Source organism: Phalacrocorax carbo, chromosome 15 (genome assembly GCF_963921805.1).
Source record: "Phalacrocorax carbo chromosome 15, bPhaCar2.1, whole genome shotgun sequence".
NCBI classification, from domain to species: domain Eukaryota; kingdom Metazoa; phylum Chordata; class Aves; order Suliformes; family Phalacrocoracidae; genus Phalacrocorax; species Phalacrocorax carbo.
This window is the reverse complement of record NC_087527.1, coordinates 13,638,126-13,651,618: the sequence shown is the minus strand read 5'-3', so window position 1 is coordinate 13,651,618 and position 13,493 is coordinate 13,638,126. Positions and strand designations below refer to the sequence as shown.

The window sequence follows — 13,493 nt, the reverse complement described above, 5'->3', positions numbered from 1 at the left end:
GGGCACAAAACCTGACAGAATCATTTGGGGGAACAGGTATATGCCTACTCGCTGCAGGCAATTAGCTGCTGTGTAAAAAGACGGGGGTACATATTGCCCATAGAGCTTTGAAAAATCTGCCTCTTAAGTGGCAAAAATCCAGGGCAGCCAAATGAGCTGGCAGCTGGATACAGAACACGGGAGTTTGTGCCTTTGCCAAAGCATCTCAACACTGGAAATATGACCAGTGCAAGACAAGTGTGTACTGGTCCCATCACTGTTCGCAAGAAAAATACAAGCAACACTGAGCTCCTCATCACAAAGACTGCACAGCAAAGGCCTTTCACAGATTCCAGTTCCACTCATCCAAATTCCTGTTTTAATACATGCAGTGCATCTGTGGGAGGAGGAATGACAGCATTTATCACTAAGTTCCAACTCAGCAAAGCATCATACATGGTCACGGTTGAACAATATCCTGCCGGTTAAGTAAGGACTCAAGTATGGACATACTTAGGCACGTGGCTGAACTGGGGCCTGGGCCTCTATGTACGTATTTATTTTCAAGCAACTCCTATCGAAGTATGAACACATAGAGGCGCTAAAAAGAAATTCAGAATGTTTGAAGAAAAATCCATCATCTTTTAGTTTTTCTCAGGGATTTTTTCAAGTGTAAAAGCCAGTGTGCTAGCTGAAACCCTGTCTTGGACTGTGATGCTGAGTGAAACCGAAGACAGGATGACATGGGAACAAGCTTCTGTGAGAGAAAGACATTTTTCTGTGAGCCTACTTTTCTTTTTCCGGTTGGATTTCCAGGTTCAACCTCTTATTGAGGTCCCCAAGTAACCTTTACTCTCAAATCCCATCTTTGAAGGTAATTACAAAATATCCGATGAAACTGGCCAGTGAGACAGATGTCTCGTCCAGCTTGAGAACAAAAACATTCTGGTTATTCAGTCAAACCAGACAGGTTTAATCACTCTTTCAACTTTCTAGTAACTATCCTTAACATCCACATCTCCCTCTGCTTAGAACGTCTGCATTTCCAGAAACCGCCTTACTTGAGAACTGTGCTGGGACCATAACGAAGTCATCTGTGTCACAGGACGAATTCTTACTGCTGCTTCCAGCAGAGTCCTTAGATCCATGCAGAAAGCCGGGGGAATCCTGGGTAGGAGATGCCAGCGCCTTCTCCTGCAGCTGCTGCTGCATCTCTCCAAGGGACTGCTAATTCAAGAAGGAAACAAACACTGGCTTCAGCACAGTTACTCCATCATTCTGCTCGATCCTTTAAATTGAGCTGTACAAGGCTACAAAACAGCATTTTGCTGATAAACCAGGGCTGATAGTTTGCCAGAAGCATCTGTCTAGTTAACTGAAAAGGAACAGCCTTTTACGTCCGCGTCAGAACAGAGCATCTTTCGTTACACAAAACCTACTACCAGCATGTCTGATGCTCCCCAGATAAGGAAAATTCACTTGAGGTATTGCATCCCTCTGCTAAGGCTTTCTGGATCAGCCATGCATTTTCTATCAACGCAATTTAATGTGGCTGTGAAACAGAGAAGAGCTTTCAGAAATAGTTTCAGTTGTTCCTTTGGGTTATGTTTTTTTGTTTTGTTCTTAAAAATTAAACATCTGGTCTCACGCTTTCGCAGTAAGCGGCACTCGGGAACATGTACATAAGTGACCCTGCGCTTTCAGGACAGCCCTGTTTTGCTCTAGTGCTGATAAGGAGTTAAAGAAAGGCCTGAAGGAGGCTAAGCTTTCAATAGATGAACACCTCACAGCCATCAGAGGCAGGACAGACCCTAAAAAGTCCCATTTTCCCACTTCCTTCAGCCAAATGATGAACAGCCCCACAATCTTCATGTTTTGCAGACAGATGGAAGAGGCCGGATGGGTTAAGAAAGCTTTAAGACAGCTGAGCTACCCATGGAGCAGATCAGCCTTTATCCTAATGCATTTTTAGGCTGAGAAGGACTTGAATCAGCTTTCACTTGGGCCCTATTAAGGCCTTGTACACCCTCCAAAGACTCTCCTGCAGTACCAGTGGACACTCTCTCTCACTGTATATGCAGTACCTGCAAGCAGAAGGAATTTTCCAGCTGTCAAAGTTGCCTCTTTTCCACCCAACCTGCTAGCTCTGCACTGCAGACACGGCGTTTTTCACATGCTGAGCCAGCACACCTCCATCAGCAGAACTTCACAGTGCAGAGTGGGACCAGTGCAGTATGCTTCTAACATGGGACCACCCTCCCAGTCTGGCAGTGAGTCTGTACCATCCCTGACCTTCCCCAACCAGGAAAGCTCAGGGGAGAGAACCTGTTTTTCACACTATCTATCCATTCCTTGAGTCTTACAGTCAGGAGGGCCTCAGCAAGCAGCCCGCTCCCTGGGGCTGCAGGGGGTAAGAAGCTCTCAGGGATGCAGTTACACGATATTCAGAGAGCAGACCTCTCCTTTCTGTCCAGCCCACATCATGAACACCTACATCAACTTCAGCCTTTCCCACACCAGGCTGAAACACCTCGGCCCAAGAAAACTCAGAGAAGAAAGAAAAAAAGCAGTAATGCCAGGAAGGAAAAAATTCAATCCTTCTCCCTTCCCCTAGCCATCACACCACCAGCATTCCTGAGTTCAAAGTCAGAAGGCAGCTTTCACCAAGAGCCTCTGAAAACAAGCTGTCAGTTCAGTGAGCTGGAGGAATGTCAGTTCACTAGCCAGTTAATATTCGGCCCTCCAGAATAGTTTTCATCGTTTCAGGTAACCAGAGAGAAAACCCATCAGCTCAGATCATCTCTCACGAGACCACCGGACTGTGGCAGGTCTGGTCTGAGCAAAGGGCTTTGCTGAACGGCCCTCTTTGGCGCCGGGGAACGCTGGTCAGAAAGGAGGAGGGTCACCCTACAAAGAAGGGTGAACGGGCTGTCAAGCTGCAGAGGCTTCGTGTGAGAACAGAGAACTTGCAGTGCTCTACCCTGAATTAGTGACCGGTTTTTTGGTTCCAAGGAGCTTTCTGTCTCTGGCAAGACAAGTTAGTGTCATTAATACCAACTTCTTTCACAAAGGCTTTTCATACAACAGGCAACGGCACATTGAAATATTTCTTGTCGAGACAAAAGCAACTTCAGGATCCAAACTCTAAACAGACTGGAAAAGACAGTGACCCAAACCCAGGCGTTTTGGTGAACACCCAAGACGTTTCGTGGCTTGCAGCAGAAGACAGCAAAAGCAGAGACCTCGTTTCAGAGAAGCAAGCAGGGAGACTTAACACAAGCAGCACTACTTCTGAGCTGTACTTACGGGAGGTGATGCCAGGTGGGAAGTAGAAGAGCTGCTGGAGGAACTACCAGAGCCTGAACTGGGATAAGAAGGCATTGGCACAGAAGCAGCTGAAAACAGCAAAAGACAAAAACAAAAGAAGCTGTCAAACTAAGATTAAATAAAAGTTTAAATTAGATTAAGATTAAATAAATAGAAGGTCTTTTTCATCTTTTCCCATCAGGTTTATCTCATGCACCATCATGGATCTCACGTATCAGATAAGGCCAATTAAAGGAGAACAAAAGAAAAATTAGCATTCTGTTCAGTTATGATTTGCATCCATCCATCCCACCCTCTGCACGTTATTTCAGAGCTATAAACCTTGGAGTGGAAGGTCTCAGAACACCCAACCAAGGCCAGCTGTCCACCCGACAGCTGACCTACACACGTAGCAAGGTGGTTTCTGCCCTAAAGACCCTCCAAAGCACCTCTGCAAATGAAGGGGAAGATAAACAGAAGAGTGGACTGAGTTACTCATGTCCGGGGCAGAGGTTAGAAGCTAAACCATACCCGCATAGTTTCTGCTTCATCAGACCTTGCGGCTTAGCACACACACATCAAATGCTGGGAGGTCTGTGCTAAGCTAAACACAGGCCTCCTCAAGCCCTGAGTGCTTGCTGCCCAAACAGTCACTTGGGCATCCCAGGCCACATGCTATTAAAAAACCCGAATCCACAGAATTAATAATTCCACAAGGAAATAGTTCCTTGCTTCTTACACCTCAACACGCTCTCCTCAGTCACTTTGGCAAGTTAAAGAGGTTTTGTTAATCTCTCTGTACAGAAATTGTTCCACAGCACAGGCTGTTCTTGCATCCTTTCCTTTTACATTTCATTGTTCAATATCAGAACTGCCCATTTTATTCAATTCATTGTTGAAATGGCTTTTGTAACTCTCACAGAGGCATAAAGCTCACACTGAAAAGGACTAGTTAGCATTGACCTTCAGGCAGAAGAGATAATTACGGCATCACAGGAGAAAAGAACGTTTAACTCCAATGACTTATGCAAGTGAGGTTCAGTAAATAACTTAGAAGAGCTCAGCTCAGCTGAGGCAGCAGACAAGTCAAAGGTAACACTGGCTCTTTAACAGACTTTGAATTATTTAGTGGCTCAAATTGCCCAGCCCACCCGCACACCGAACAGTGCGCAAGTTAGAGAGGAGTCCCGACATCCCCACGTCAAGGTAGTCTGAAGTCAGATTTTCCTCTGCAATCATTTTGGTATTTGAATGACTTAAGACAGATATCAGAGGCAATGCTTAAGTGGGGAGAGGAACTTTGCTTCTCTTCCAGTGTGCTGGCAGAGAATTAGCGCCTTGTATCAGATTTCTGCCTTTACAGGGTCTGTGCTAATGACTCCGCACTTAATACGAGGAAGGTTAATAACACCTAGAATAAGAATGCTTGTGTTTGAAGTAAAACTACCTCTGTCATTAACAACATTAGGTTCTACAGAGTACTTACTCTATACAACCAGCTAGAAAAGTAAAAGTACATCTCTCTGCAATTAACTGTTGAAACAGTATTCTAATGGGAAAATATGCCTTTTAATATACAGCTTTAAGAAGTCTTTCCGTGGAACCTATCAAAGGAGGTTAAAGGATGACTGGACCAGTGTCTCCTAGCACAAAGAAAGCAATCACTGAGATGCTGAATCCCTCAGCCTGAGAGACGTAACAAGATCCGACAACACGAAAATGAAGCCAAAGAAGTGTAGACTCAAAATATACGTTTTAACCTAAGTAATCAACTACCGTAACAGTTTAACCAGGGTCACAGTGATCTCCTCTGCCCTTTGCTAACATTAACAAAAGCCAAGTGTTTTTCTGAAGAGGCTAAGTTACACTGCAAAGAGGGATTGATTCAGCAGAGTCCCGGGGCTTGTGCAATAGGAAGCCGTGGCGGGATGGCCGCGGGGGGCCTGCGGGCAGTGACACGTGCAGACGCCTCCCCCTCTTGTGTTGGGCCATGCTGGCAGCGCTCACTCTGCCAGCAGTGTCAGGGTTAGGTCCATAAGGAAACAGATCTTTCCAAAGCTTTGTGAGAGGCTACTTTTTAGCCTCTGCATCTATTCTACACTTGATTTTGTGCCCTTGATGGACTGTGCTGTTAAAATGCACCGCCCTGGCTCCGGTAAAGGAGCAGGGACAGCAGTACCCCGACGATGGGTATTCGGGGAGGTCGGGCAGGGGCTTGGCACAGAGAGCTACACCGCCTACACCCCATATGCTCTTCCAGCAGAGCTGGTTCCCACTCCCCACGCTCAGGGAACACACACAGAGGTCTGAGAACTTGCCTGTAAAACGGAGAGCTCTGTCCTGCCTGCACCACACTGCTTTTGATCTCCGCGATCTTCCCACAGAGCCTGCAGAGCAATCCCTGCTACCTTCCCTATGTATTTAATAGCAGAAGTATGAGATGGGGAAAAAAGGTCTCCCCATTTTTACCCTTCCAACTGTTACAGAACAATTCACCCCTGCACAGACAGACCTTCCTATAATGGAAAGGCACTTTTAAGGAAAGGTAAGCCATTTCTGAACTGTGTCCACAGGTGCTTGCTGCAAGACTTGCATCACCATGCATTTTTCCTGGAATTCATATTTTTGTTAGAGTCATTTCAGTTCTCTCTCAAGGTCCCCTTTGCTCTGTTTTGGTTCTGTGTTTATTATTGATTTAAACCTGGCTTGAATTGAGACTTTTCTATTTTTGCCTATTTGCTTTGGACAGCTTTCCGTTAATCTAGGAAGACAGACAAGCAGGCAGGCTTTGCCACTATCATCTGAAACTCAAGGTAAAACTCTATCTGCATGAAGCATACCTTTAGATACAGCCTCTATTAATCACTGTTCTCACTTAAATCCCTGTAAACTCCCTAAATTCACCCTGTAACACTGTGAGGTTCAACGCAAGCAGCCCTGACACTAAAAATGCATGTAGAAGCACAAGGTTTGTCTCTGACATACCCCCTCTGACCACCATATCCCTGCTGGTGCATTCTTCAGCATCAGCCACGCAGAGCGGCTTGAAAGCTAGACGCTTGCTTCCATCTCCACACACCCAGGCACTCCCAGCTTAAAATTAAAAAGGGTGCAAACACTTGGCTCATCATGTTTTCAGCTCAAGTCTGAATGCGGGGAACGTTAACAGGACTTGTAGGCCCCCACCCAAATCCAAAAATTGCTGGATTGTAATTGTAATGTAAATAAGTCTGTTTTCATAATTGTCCTCTCCAACTTGTTCCAGCAACAAAACAGTCATCCTGTACGTTGTGTAACCAGTGCCAACTGGTTTCAGAATGGGAGAGCTGGTAGCCGTAAGGGCAAGCCTCTGCTCCAGATGTGTGGATCTTGATACTGGATCCTACACCTGCAGAAATCACTGCTGACAAATCATCCTACCAGGCACTTGGTTGTCCTAAAAATACCCAAGCTTCAGGCTTTATAAAAAAAAAAGCTTGATTTGGAATCCAAGTTTCACACAGGCTGGAGAGATGCATTTTTCTGATTATCTGGATTCTATCAAAACCAGTCATCAAAAAGTTACTTAATTGCAGTCTCTGACAAGGCAATACTTTTGAGTGCAAAAACTGAAAGGACTTGCCCAAAGAAGCAGCTGCTTTGTAGCATTAAAAAGTTTACACCATTAAAATCTTTTATACGCAAAAGTGATGGTGATTTTTTTGCTAGTTTTTACTCAAATGTTTAATGTACAATAAGATTTTAAAGATGGTCAAAGTCAAGTTAAGCCTGACAGATATTCCAGACACTGGTCCACCCGTACCCTTCTGAACCATAGCTGCTCATGTTTCATGGTCTCTTAACTCAGAGTAAAGGAGGTTCCAGCTTACCATTCATTAAAGGTAGGAGCAAAAAAACCTCCAGAATTCTGCACGGGTACCAATTACAATGTGTTTACTGAGAGAAAAGACTTGCACAAGCATCTAATTATGCCTTCTCATGCATAACACTGCCCCATGCCATATGCTGATTAGACGTGGCTACAGACAGACGACATTCTGACTAGACACAGGATTTTCAAGACTTTATTAATAAATTTTTACACATCTTGAAGTACATGCTTAGTCACAGGTACAAACCCCACAATATAAAATAAAATATAAACAAAACAAAGTACACATTTTGGTTAAAGCCCAGTGCCCCAAACCCACTCTCCAGGCTAAAGCCTGTGGCAGACAGAGCTTTGCAGTAGACCCTGGATGGCAGCAGACCTAGGCCCTTGCCTCGCTAAAGCAGCAAGTGGAGGAGCGACATGGGAACAACCATCCCTCGAACACGCAGTGGAGAGGATGACCTTGTCAGAAATGTCGTATTTAAAGATTTTTGGCAGAAGTGTTGATTTTGTTGAAGTGTCTTGAAAAGCACGCAAATTCATTTAAACAAGGGGGAGCCCCTGCCTTGGCAACTTCAGAATTATCCACTTAGAAAATTATCCACATTTGAGGATTCCCCAGTTTTTCAGAATTCCAAAATTATGTTATATTTTAAAAAAGTTTCTTTACAATTCCATGAGATGGTGTACTAACATATCCACACGGAACGAAGAGCCCATGGCTTTCGCTTTATTTTTGGTCACTGGGTGACCAGACCTGGAGCAGCCTTGACAAGGTTCAGGGGTGATGTGCTCAGCCCCATGTGCCGGTGGCAGCTCTCCTGCTCTGCCCCTGCCACCTGAGGGCAGATTTGCCTGCAGGGGTACAGAGACCCCCGCGCTCTGCTCAGGCTACAAAATGTTCTCATACGGAAAGGAGGCGTCTCACCTTGAAATTGCTTTGGGACCTGAAGAGATGCACGATTGCCTGCGTCTGCAGTGCAGGTGCCTCTGAACTGGAAGGTCCTTTAGGCAAAGGTTGCACAGTGGGTCCCTGAGCTTAGCTGAGGTCTCAGTGTGTTCATCACACAACAGATACTACGCTAAAACACAGATGCCGGAAAGATCATCCAACAAACCCTAAGAGAAACATGCACACTCGAATGTGAGTTACTTAGTCCTGCTTCCACCGAAGTCAGTGGTCGCCCAATTGCCTGCTCCCAAGGAGAGCAAAAACACGAGGACATGCTGTCCCTTCCCCAGTTCTCCGCTGCAGGCCCGAGGACTCTAATTCATTCTGAGCATGACCACCATGATTCAGATGCAGCTGTATCTTCTCTTTGATACCTCCTACACTCATGATGCTGAGCCACATGTTGAGATGAAGTAGCACACTAAACTTTTGGACTCATCTTAGCTCTGCATGCACAGCCAGAGAAGCTATCCCCTGAGCAACTGCAGCCTTGCTAAGCCTTCCACTGCAGCTAAAACTGTGCGATTGTTAAGCGTGCTACCCCGTTAAGCAGCGTTCCATACATCTCAGGTGAGTTTTTCTTATTGAGATCACCATAACCCAGACCTTTGCTGACACACTGGCTCTTCTCTCACCTATTCAGAAATTGAAAGGACCACCATTCCCACATGCAGCCTTCTTCATCCAGGCTCTTCACTGCACTTCCCAGAGGCCTTCATCCATCACGGCCATCCAGCTGTAGCAGAGACCTCCACAGCAGACTACAAGAACCATTTTCTTCGCTCGCAGATTTTCATGCACAAAAACTCAAAGACCTCCAGCAAGGTGGAGATATTTCTCCCCTCATATTTCAAAACCAGTAGTTGTTTCTCCTGCCTGGAGAGGACTCTAGGCTGTGGATGTATGTCCAGAGGTGGGGACCAGCAGGGCAGCAGAGAGGTCTGGAGTTCATGTAGTCCTTATGTGCCTGTAAAGGTGCTCTTTTTACTGGCCCTTGACCCTGCACCATTAACTTTGGTGTGGCTCGGGGCAAAGGTTGAGCTACAGCCCCCTGCTCATAATGGTGCTTCTGGTTCCTGCACAGCAAACACGCAGACGTTGGAAACTGAGGCCAAGTCAGGAGAACCCTCTCCTGTTTGCAAGGGCTTTTCTCTTCCCCTGGCCAATGAAGCAACGGAACTACCAGAGGAGGTAAGAGATGAGCTGGTGGGCACGCAAGAATGTCCCGAGGGGGTCTGCCCACAGAGGGATCAGACTTTGAAGGGCTTTTTCCACGCGGCAGTGGTATGGCAGGTGCTGAGAGGTGAGCTGGCTTGGGAGCAGTCCTACACAGGCAGAGTCCTTTCCTGCCTGCAGAGCAGTCCTGTTTTACAGGACTCGCCCCACATCTTGCTGGTGCAGATGGCGATAAGGGCCTGGCTGGCTTGCAAGCTCCCCTAAACCAGAAGCGTCTTTTCTTGCCTGCAGGATGGTCACCTAAGTACACAGTTAAAATCTGTATCAGGAACAACTGAGAAGTCCTGCTCTGGAACCAGGAAAGCAAGAGACTGCCGGGAGCGATGTGGACACCAGACAAGGGGTGTCCACCCATGGCATACATCCAAGAGGGGCTTCGTGTTCAGAAAGCATTGGACATGCTTCCTCCGAAACTTCCAGCCCTTGCATTGGGCATCCCAAGTCAGTCACTGATGAAAACTCTTGGCTCTATCATGTATTCAGGAGATTAAAGGCCCAGGAGAATCCTTCCAGAAGGCAACCACCATACACAATTCCACTAAACCAAGTCTCTTGGCCAGAGGACTATTACATCCCTTACACTAGAAGCAATTCTGAATTGTTTTCCTCTGAAAACAAACATCTGAATCATAGTACATGTGGTTGGAAAGTTTCAAAAGTTTTGAATTATAAGAGGAAAGAACAAACTTTCAATGGAAATCTGTCTTTGTTTTGGACAGTTCTCACAGAACAGCCAAATTTAATCTTTCTAAAACTACATTTATCAAGAATTCGGAGGTAAATTCTCAAACAAGATTTGGTAACCAGAGCCTGTCATTTGGCACAGCCAGCCTAGGGAACCACCTGGCAAGCAGGGCCCAGAGTGCCAGTTTCCACCATTCGCTATCCTGAGTTGTCCTACAGACGTGGATGAAAAGCAAGATCATGCTGCACAGCCCTTCTTTCCTACAAGCTTCCCCACTGGCCAAGCACTTCATACAAAGCAGCTGAATATATTTCAAAGCTACATTTACTTCTGCTTCAGGTTTCTAAACAGCCCTCTCATCATCCTTTGAAGATAACTCAGCAAAATTAAATACAGTTTGATGGCAAAATCTGGAAGTGACACAGTAACAAACACTGAACCCCTACCTAAATAACTAAGGAAATATAAAGCGGTCTTTTTCTTTCCTTTTGAACTAGCAGCAATGGAAGTCATGTCATGGTTCAAAGAGTTGTAATCAAAAATGCAACACTTACATTTTTTCATAGAGGCACTTGCATCCAGGAAAGGGTGATGGAAAAATTCATCTGGAAAAAAATCAAGAACAATGACTCAGTGAAAGGAAATGACTGTAAGACGTTTACAAAGCAGTTAAAGCATAGCAAGTTACAGTATTTTACAGTAATTTTTCCATGCAATCTAGTCAACCATGGAAGCTGCCTGACTGCGGTTGCGTACAGTAGCAGTCAACAACACAGACTGGGGACTGGATGCAGGACCTACGCACAAAAAAGGATGGGAAGTTATTTGCAACCAGGGATTGCCGCGTAAGCATGGGAAAAGAAAGAGCAGCTCGTCTGCTACCAGCCACCTCTGCAAAATCAGCTGGGCAGGCAGAGAAGGGAAATCAGCTGGGGCAACTGCATGAATGAAGAACGGCAGAAAACAATCTTTGCCAAAATCAAGGCCAGACTTGAGGATTTGAACCTTGGGACTCACCACCAGTATTAATGGATTTTTCCTCCCCCACAGGGCATTGAAGAACTCAGTAAGGTTTTGCTGCAAGCTGCAACCCTGGGCTACTGGGCAGAATAAGCTAAATTAATAGTTAATGCTCCTCTGTGTTGCAACAGCTCTCACACTTGCAGGAACAGGAATCTGTTATTGAGGGCCAGATAGTGTGACTATGTCAAGACCTGGCACGCTCATGTCTCTGCACATGCATCAAAAGCTCCTATCAGCCATAAGGGAGAAATCCTAAGGTGCAAAGCAGCACTGAAAGACAAAGTCCCATGCTGATCAGGATGGCAAGTCACCCTAACTGCAGGGATCCAGGGGAGCTACATTTAATCGCACTGCACCGCCGCTCATTCCACAGAAAAGGAATGATGGACAAAGGGACTTCCACTGAATGATCTTCCATCACACACAGACCCGAACCCATCGTGCACTGAAGGCATAAACACATTTTCTAAAAGGCCACCATAGAACTACAGCCCAGAACACCCTTCCTTTCACACCAGACACAACTGATGCTTTCTTCACTCATTACAGGAGGATATTCTACAGATCCAGGCCAAGAAAAGCTTCTGTCCCAGCTTGCTGGGGACCTTCTACGCATTTGCCTGTCCTCACAAGTAGCCACTGTCCTCACTAGTAGCCACCTCTCCTAACTCCTCCACCTCTGATCCACTGCAGCTCTGTGCTGAGTCTTATCCTATCACTATCAGCAACTCAGCCTTTCAGGAGCCGTAGTCATGGATCAACATCGATTATTTGGCTAATTGCAGGCAGTTCAACTTGTTTTCCCGGCATGGATTTCCTGTTGCAACACCCAAGGTTTTCAAACTTCTGCTTTCTGTAAACAGCTCCTCTTTGACCAGTGAGCTTTCCAGAAAGCAGCAACTGCATTTTTTTTGTTTGTCTGCTTTTTAAACTTAAACCAATCCCTCCCTCCGCAGCCCCTCCTTGCCACTGCCGTGTCAGGCTCCTGCAGCTGGAGTGCACTGGCCTGGAGCTCAGCACAAACAAAGTGATGGAAGTCTCTGGCAGGGAAAGCTGGAATCTCACAGATTAGATCTGCTGTGGATGAAGAATGCCCCTATCCTGCCGGGAGCTTTTCAGCTACTGGAGTTTCCTGCTTCTTCTTCAGCCTCCTCTAGACAGTGCCATCCCTCAGCTAAGCTGATGCAACTGAGGGAGTGGAAATGACGATTTCTTTCATTTTTCACTCCCTCCCTTCCAAACTACTTATTAGTTATGCTTGCAAAGCAAAATTTGACAACCCTGCTTGTAATCATCAGCAGGAAACTTGCAACTTGAAACCCTCTGGCTTCCCTCTAGATAATCTTGAGATTGCAAAGACCATCAGTTCCTGGTAGAAGAGCAGCTGAGACACACACAACAAACAAATAAAGTTTCAAACGTATGTGTTGCTGCTGTGTGAATCAACTGAAGTCCGGGGGAGCTCCATGGAGGCACCACGCACATCTCCAGGTGGACTAGGGAGGGCCTCAGGGAACAAGAGGCAGAAGGACACGCTGCTCCGCTGGGGAGAGTGGCTCAGGAATCAGCCCTGACCCAGCAGCACACATGAATCCTCACCTTACAGGGCACAGGAGGGTGAAGGAACAGCAAACAAAGGCACCGACCATCAGCCAAAGTAGACCTTTTATCAATAGTGTAGGTGAAGAGAGCAGCCTATGGTTAGTTTGCCAGTAGGAGGACACAGCATTTGTCTACTGGGAGCCATCCAAGGTAAGGGCGAGATCTGCCTCAGGCAGGATCTGGAGCTGTGGGACATGATCAGTTTGTGCACAGCTGGGCACAGGGAACCACTCTCATTTCAGAATTGCTACCATTTTGGCAAGGGGCATCACCTGAAGGTCTCCTGAGCTGACACTCTAAGGAAAGGAAGCAGGGTCCATTCAGTAGGTGTAGGTCAGAGAGTCTCCAAGCCCTCAGGGACATGGAGGAGCTTAAGACTGAGCACCAGCAGACAGTGGGGAAAGGAACAGTTGTGTCACAAGCAGGAAGGAAGCTCAGATGCTTCAGCAGACAGTCGGAGGAGAGGAGGCAGAGGTGGATGAGACCAAGAACACAACTGGATACTGAGGAAGTGTATTGGTCGAAATAAATCATGGCTCTCATACTTGCTTTCCTCTCAATTGACACTAGATATTAGAATACGGCATGGGATGCCACACAGCCACCGAGATCGGCCTTTCATAAAGCACAAACAATATCTCAAATATAGGTTTCTGTACAGAATAAATTCATAAACCCTCCGTGAGAAACAATTACATCTTACAAGGATGCACCGATTTGTAGAGAAAAGGATCCCACATGTGATTAAGGGCAGCCAACAATCTCTCTGCAGCAAGATGTGCTGTAACTGCTGTCCTGAGTGAAATCTAAGTATATTATCTCAAATTTCCAAGTGTTAG

At 46.1% G+C, this 13,493-nt stretch overlaps 1 protein-coding gene across 5 annotated transcripts in view; it reads right to left on the bottom strand.

The window, feature by feature from the left end:
- The window catches only part of ULK1 (unc-51 like autophagy activating kinase 1), an 83,538-nt gene that overhangs the window by 26,666 nt on the left and 43,379 nt on the right, over nucleotides 1-13,493 (bottom strand). For 4 of the 5 annotated variants that reach the window (XM_064466463.1, XM_064466459.1, XM_064466462.1 and 1 more), the window contains 3 exons: nucleotides 10,584-10,634; nucleotides 3,286-3,374; nucleotides 1,041-1,206 (listed from right to left, as the gene is read on the bottom strand). In XM_064466463.1, the coding sequence (XP_064322533.1) occupies nucleotides 1,041-1,206; nucleotides 3,286-3,374; nucleotides 10,584-10,634 (306 nt within the window). The remainder of the gene's footprint in view (nucleotides 1-1,040; nucleotides 1,207-3,285; nucleotides 3,375-10,583; nucleotides 10,635-13,493) is intronic. The other variant, XM_064466460.1, reaches the window with a different exon arrangement.